Genomic DNA, 6,000 nt, shown 5'->3' with positions numbered 1-6,000 from the left:
GCCCACACTCGACACCTCTGTCCCTCTCAGTGCCTTACACACTCAGTCCCCTCCTGATTTAACCGCTTTGTTTCCCCCCCTCTGGCTTGGCCAAGTTTATATCTCCTTGGCGGATGTTTGAATGCTTTATAATTACATTTTATGTGCCATCGTTGGTTGTATGTAGTATATAGGATGCCAACAGGTGCAATTCATGGAGTCGGAGCCGGAGTCTAGAGTCAGGAGTAAAGTCCGAGTCTGGGGGCAGATTCCAGAACAGATTCCGGGGCAAATTCCGGGGCTGAGTGTGGCACAAAGTCCGGGACACAGAGCCCTTCCTTTGGCCATCGTTTATTTAATTTACAGTCTTGATTGAATGTTTGCCTTCGGCTCAATGGATTCTCTGCTGTAATTGCTCCAACTTTATGCCCTTCCCATCCTTCTCTAAAGGCTACTTCATAGGTATACATACATAGCTACTCCTGAGAGCTACAAAAATGAACGAACAATACAAGTAAGTATTTTCTTCTTGGGGCCATCCATGGGACTCTGTCTGCCACACATTTGATTTACATTTGCGACATGTTTACAGCCTCGTTTGAGGCATGAACATTTTTTTGTGGTTTTTTTTTTTTTGTGTTTTGTTATTCAGTTGAAGCAGCCAGCAGCAACCACACCACAGGGTGGCCAACCACACCACTCCCCTGCGGACGTATTTTAATAACGAATACTCTTGTCCCATTGTTAAACGTAATAAATGCGCTGCCACTGTGGGAAGGCATAAAGCGACGCCATTGTCTCTGTAATGAATGCCGAGTGAATGCTAAGTGAGTGCCGCTGAATGAGAGAATTGAATCAATTCGATTAAGCGCCAAATTGATTGGCAATGATGCGTGATTGATTGCCAACTGATTGAATTGACGCACAGCGTGAAACATGGCTGATGGCATGTTGATTGATCTTTGGTTCGATTGATTCACAGATGTTGGTTTGATGGCTGATTTGGCGAGTATTGAGCCAAATATGCAAGATCAGCTTTTGTCTAGCCTAAATGATTGGAGCACAGATTAAATCAGATTAAAAGTTCGAATGATTCATAGCTGCAAAAATCCAAAAGATACTCATGAGTACAGATTCAATCATTGTTAATTGATTGGTATTTTTATTGATGATTGATGACCACTTTCAGCACTGATGCAAAGCTTAACTAATAAATGGCAATGCCCAGAGGCTAATCTGCTTAAAAGACACATTAATATATACATACATACATACATACATACATACATCCAAAAAACCTAAATAGGTGGACTAAAATAATTCGCTGATACGGGACGGGTAGATTAGCACACCAATCAATCACGGCCATCAATCATTGTGCTCTGGAGTCGAGTAACTTCTCCATGCAAAAGCTTCAATTACGCCCCAAATCAAACTTGCCACAAAGTTAATGAACTTTTACTTGCCCCCAGAATATACCACACAGACACACACACACGCACACACACATACATACACCTAGTCACCTCTCTGCCACCCCTTTCCGTAGAACTCTCGAGACTATTTATTGTAGATGACTTTGGGCGAAAAGTTTTGTATTTAACTGCAAATGGAGTGTAAGTGTGTGTGTGTGTGTGTGTGTGTGTGTTTGTGTGTGTGTGTGTGCGCTGCTCCAACAATATTAATTTGAATTGCAATCCAAACAAGAGACAGAGGTAAGATTTTGAGGACCGAAGCTTAAGATACCCTTGCAGATTTATTAATTTCTCTTTCTCTGATATATTGAAACTAAAGGGGATTTGGGAAGAAACACTTGAAACTGTTGGTTTATTATTGGAATATTGTAGTATAAGCAGTTACTCATAAGAACTAGCAAATAGATTAACAAAACATTTGTATAAACATAAACGGCAAGCATAGACCGATCGTGCCAAAGTTAGCGTCGTCGCTTCGTCGGCGCTGCGCTGCCGCTATGTGTGCACATGCATACGTATATACGTATGCATATCTGTGCTTATCACAAGCCGAAGATGATGACGCGACGACGCTGATAGCAGATCGGCTCTGCTGCCGATATAATGTCAAACCTGAAGCACTGACCATTCCAATTAGCATAAAAAGGCCATGCCCTTCATGGACCGACACAGAAGCTGCCTGGCCTTTCGGGCAGCCCTAGCCTTAGCTACTAAGCTATAAAAGAACATATATAAAGAACATAACGTTTACTATACAAATAAAGAACATTTCGAAGTTGCCTGGCCATACGGGCAATTCCGACTAAACCAACCAAATCACTTATATTACATGGCGATCCTGCCAGGAGCCCAAAACATATAAAAATATATAAAAAAAAAAAAAAATTTTTATAAATAATATATAACTAAATAATAATAAAAATACATATATTAAAAGAAAATAAAAATATTTATGTATTTCTAAATACGTAAATATAGAAAAAAAAAAAATAAATAAAAGGTGCGTGTTCGTGGTTAATATTAGTTTTGTTTCAAAAAAAAAAAAAGAGAAAAAGGGAATGTCTAAGCTAACCATTGAGGAATATAAAGCGCGTCTAGCGCAAAGAAAAGATGCTGAATTGTGCCGCATACCGATAGTAAAAGTACCCCGAAAACGAGGAGGCCAGCTATACAAAGACAAGAAAAGAATAAGCTACCTCAAATACATCCTCTATCAACAACAACCACCGCCCACATGGGAAAATGCTAATATTCTAACAAAAGAATTGGACCAATTAAAAGAAAAATTTGAACAAAAACGACGACAAAGAGATTCCACGCAACACGAACACCAATCAACAAAAAAAAAAAATACTAATCAAAACCAAATACAAAGTAATAATATTACTATATGCATTGCAAATGCATCGATTGAACCTGAAGAACGTGCGAGTGGCATATAGGCCGCCTCTTGTACCATCGTTGGAATCACAGAGAAGGATGACAACTGGAACCCGACAATGCAACAAAGTGCACAATTAAGAATAAAAATAATTAAATCATATATGTATACATTAATTTAATTGTAAAAGCACTGCGGTACCCTTACTGCAGGACTTTCTAGAGTGCAAATGGAGTCACATCCTGCACAAAATATTAGGTAGGGATATTGGTAATGAACAAATAATAAATAAAAAATAAATAAGAAATTATGGAATAGTAGTAATGGAATGGTCACTAAATATAGAAAAAATATTACAGTACAAGGAGGATTTCGAGAAATCATATAAATGTCTCAATAAGACCACATATATCTCAAACACAACAATAAATAAGCATTCATTTATTTTGGTAGAAACGTTGAACAATATAAAACAATTAATCCATTTAGGAGAACCCATATATAACAATTCACAAAAGCATGAAATAGTAGACATTTATAAGCGTATTTTGACCAAACTTAATAGTTTAATAGATAAACACTCATTAAATATAACAGTCCCGAACTGCATTAACAAGCCCATAATTTTCATTATGCTAGAAGAAGAACCAATTCAAGAACTTCAGACAGAACACCAAAACTCTAATACAATGGCGCAGTCAGTGGTAGAATTTTTAAACACTGCCTGTAAATTAATTCCGGAATTCGACGGAAAGGCAGAAAATTTGCAAAGTTTCTTAGACGCCCTAACACTTGTCGACTCCATTAAAGGAGTACACGACATTCAAGCCGTCGCCATTGTAAAAACAAAACTAAAGGGAACAGCCCGTAACTTCGTTGGCAATGAAACTACCCTTCAACAAATTATCAGCAAATTAAAAACAACGGTCAAGGGAGAGTCGGTAGAAGTACTCTCTGCCAAGTTAATGAATTTAAAACAAAAATCGAAAACAGCGAATGATTACACAAAAGAAGTAGAGTCCCTTACAAAATTGCTTGAAACGGCTTACATATCAGATGGCCTTTCTTTTGAATTAGCAACCAAATATTCTACGCAACAGGCTGTCAAATCCATAACTAATAACTGCTCCATCGATACTGTTAAACTCATCATGGAAGCAGGTTCATTTAATACCATGGATGAGGCAGTTTCCAAATTTATAAATGCCTGCACCCAACACACAGGGCATACAAACACCATATTATTTTACCAAAGGAAATATGGAAACCGCCCTTTTAACAATAATCGGGGACGTGGGCGTAGTAGTTTTTATAATAGAGGAAATAGTTACAGAAGAAATTATTACAATAACAACAATGACGGCAACCACAATAGAACTAAATAACAGAACTAAATAACAGCCAAGGCGGTCTTGAGGTTCCCAATGTTTACGAAGCGCTATACAAATGTGAAGTTAAACGACATGTCGAGCTTATTTTTAACTTCCCTAATTTTTTATTTAAAAAAGGGAAACAAATTTTGAGCTATATTAACTTGAATGACCTAGTTACTTCCGAGAAAATTGATTTAGAACAATTATTTTCGAGGCTTAATAAGACGGCCGGTAACTTGGCCATCAAGAAATTACAATTGTCCTTAGGCGACAATCTGTTTAAATATACCCGGGTAGAAGAATTTAAACATATGGGAAATAAACACCTCAATGACATTCAAATTGCGTTAACGCCAATAACCATATATGTAAACGACAAAAAAGTGATCACTAAAATCCTGAAAGACTTTCACGATGATCCTGTTAAAGGTGGCCACCCAGGAATCAATCGTACAACAAACAAGATAAAACAAAATTATCATTGGAAAAATATGACCAAGGATATAAAAAAGTATGTTAAACATTGCGCGCATTGTATTAAAAACAAAACTACCAGACATAACAAGGAACCATTAATTATTACAGAGACCCCTACAAAATCATTCGAAATCGTACAAATAGATACAATTGGACCATTACCTAAATCAGAGAATGGAAACGAATATGCGGTAACAGTAGTTTGTGATTTAACAAAGTATTTAATAGCAATACCAATACCGTCCAAACACGCAAAAGTTGTAGCCAAAGCCATATTTGAAAATTGTATTCTTATCTATGGTCCAATGAGGACGCTCATAACGGACATGGGTACGGAATACAAAAATAGTATTTTCACAGAACTATGCAAATTGCTAAAAATTAACCATAAAACATCCACTCCCCATCATCACCAAACTGTGGGTGCAGTAGAGAGGTCACATAGAAGCTTCAATGAATACGTTAGAACATACATATCAACAGAAAAAGATGACTGGGACACATGGTTAAAATATTTCAATTATTGTTATAATACAACTCCATCAACAGTGCATGGTTACTGTCCTTTCGAACTGGTATTCGCAAAAAATTCACCAAACTACACATTTCTACAAACTAATATAGTAAGTCCACTATATAATTATGAAGCTTACGACAAAGAGGTTAGATATAGACTTCAAATAGCCCATAAGAGAGCAAACTTGCTTATAAGGAAAGCAAAAGACAAACAGAAAGACAACTATGACAAACATATAAATAGTATTGAAATTAAGTTAGGAGATATAGTTTTGGTCAAAAACGAAACAGGACATAAGTTAGACAACACTTATAAAGGGCCCTATAAAGTCATAAACATAGACGAAACACATAATTTTACATTAGAAAATAACAAAAAGAAAATAATAGTACACAAAAATCGATTAAAATTAGCCTATAAGGATTAAGAAAAAAAAATATATATATAAAAAAAAAAAAATAGATAAAATATTTTAAATAAATAAATTTAGATATATGTATGTATAAAACAAAAGAATAACATTCCCAGACTTAAAGAATAATTACATTATTCTTCTTAAAAAGGGAGGTGTAGTATAAGCAGTTACTCATAAGAACTAGCAAATAGATTAACAAAACATTTGTATAAACATAAACGGCAAGCATAGACCGATCGTGCCAAAGTTAGCGTCGTCGCTTCGTCGGCGCTGCGCTGCCGCTATGTGTGCACATGCATACGTATATACGTATGCATATCTGTGCTTATCACAAGCCGAAGATGATGACGCGACGACGCTGATAGCAGATCGGCTCTGCTGCC

The 6,000-nt window shown here is 36.4% G+C and overlaps 1 protein-coding gene across 2 annotated transcripts; it reads left to right on the top strand.

The window, feature by feature from the left end:
- Window positions 1-2,429: 2,429 nt before the first annotated feature.
- On the top strand, window positions 2,430-5,579 carry LOC121404090. 2 transcript variants are annotated; one of them, XR_005967689.1, is made up of 3 exons: window positions 2,430-4,100; window positions 4,224-4,719; window positions 4,794-5,579. XR_005967689.1 is itself a non-coding variant. In XM_041592704.1 (2 exons), exons 1-2 carry the CDS (start codon window positions 3,159-3,161, stop codon window positions 4,227-4,229), a joined length of 948 nt encoding a protein of 315 aa, XP_041448638.1. In that variant the 5' UTR covers window positions 2,430-3,158; the 3' UTR covers window positions 4,230-5,579. The 2 variants fall into 2 exon arrangements, 1 of the variants encoding a protein (XP_041448638.1); XM_041592704.1 differs by having other exon boundaries at window positions 4,224-5,579.
- Window positions 5,580-6,000: the final 421 nt, after the last annotated feature.

This window comes from Drosophila obscura, unplaced genomic scaffold (assembly GCF_018151105.1).
Source record: "Drosophila obscura isolate BZ-5 IFL unplaced genomic scaffold, ASM1815110v1 contig_185, whole genome shotgun sequence".
In the NCBI taxonomy this organism is placed as follows: Eukaryota; Metazoa; Arthropoda; class Insecta; order Diptera; family Drosophilidae; genus Drosophila; species Drosophila obscura.
The sequence above is the reverse complement of the archived record's forward strand: the minus strand, read 5'-3'. Positions and strand labels throughout refer to the sequence as shown.

Coding starts and splice junctions, on each gene's coding strand:
- LOC121404090 (XM_041592704.1), top strand. CDS start 3,159: ATGGAATGGTCACTAAATATAGAAAAAATATTACAGTACAAGGAGGAT.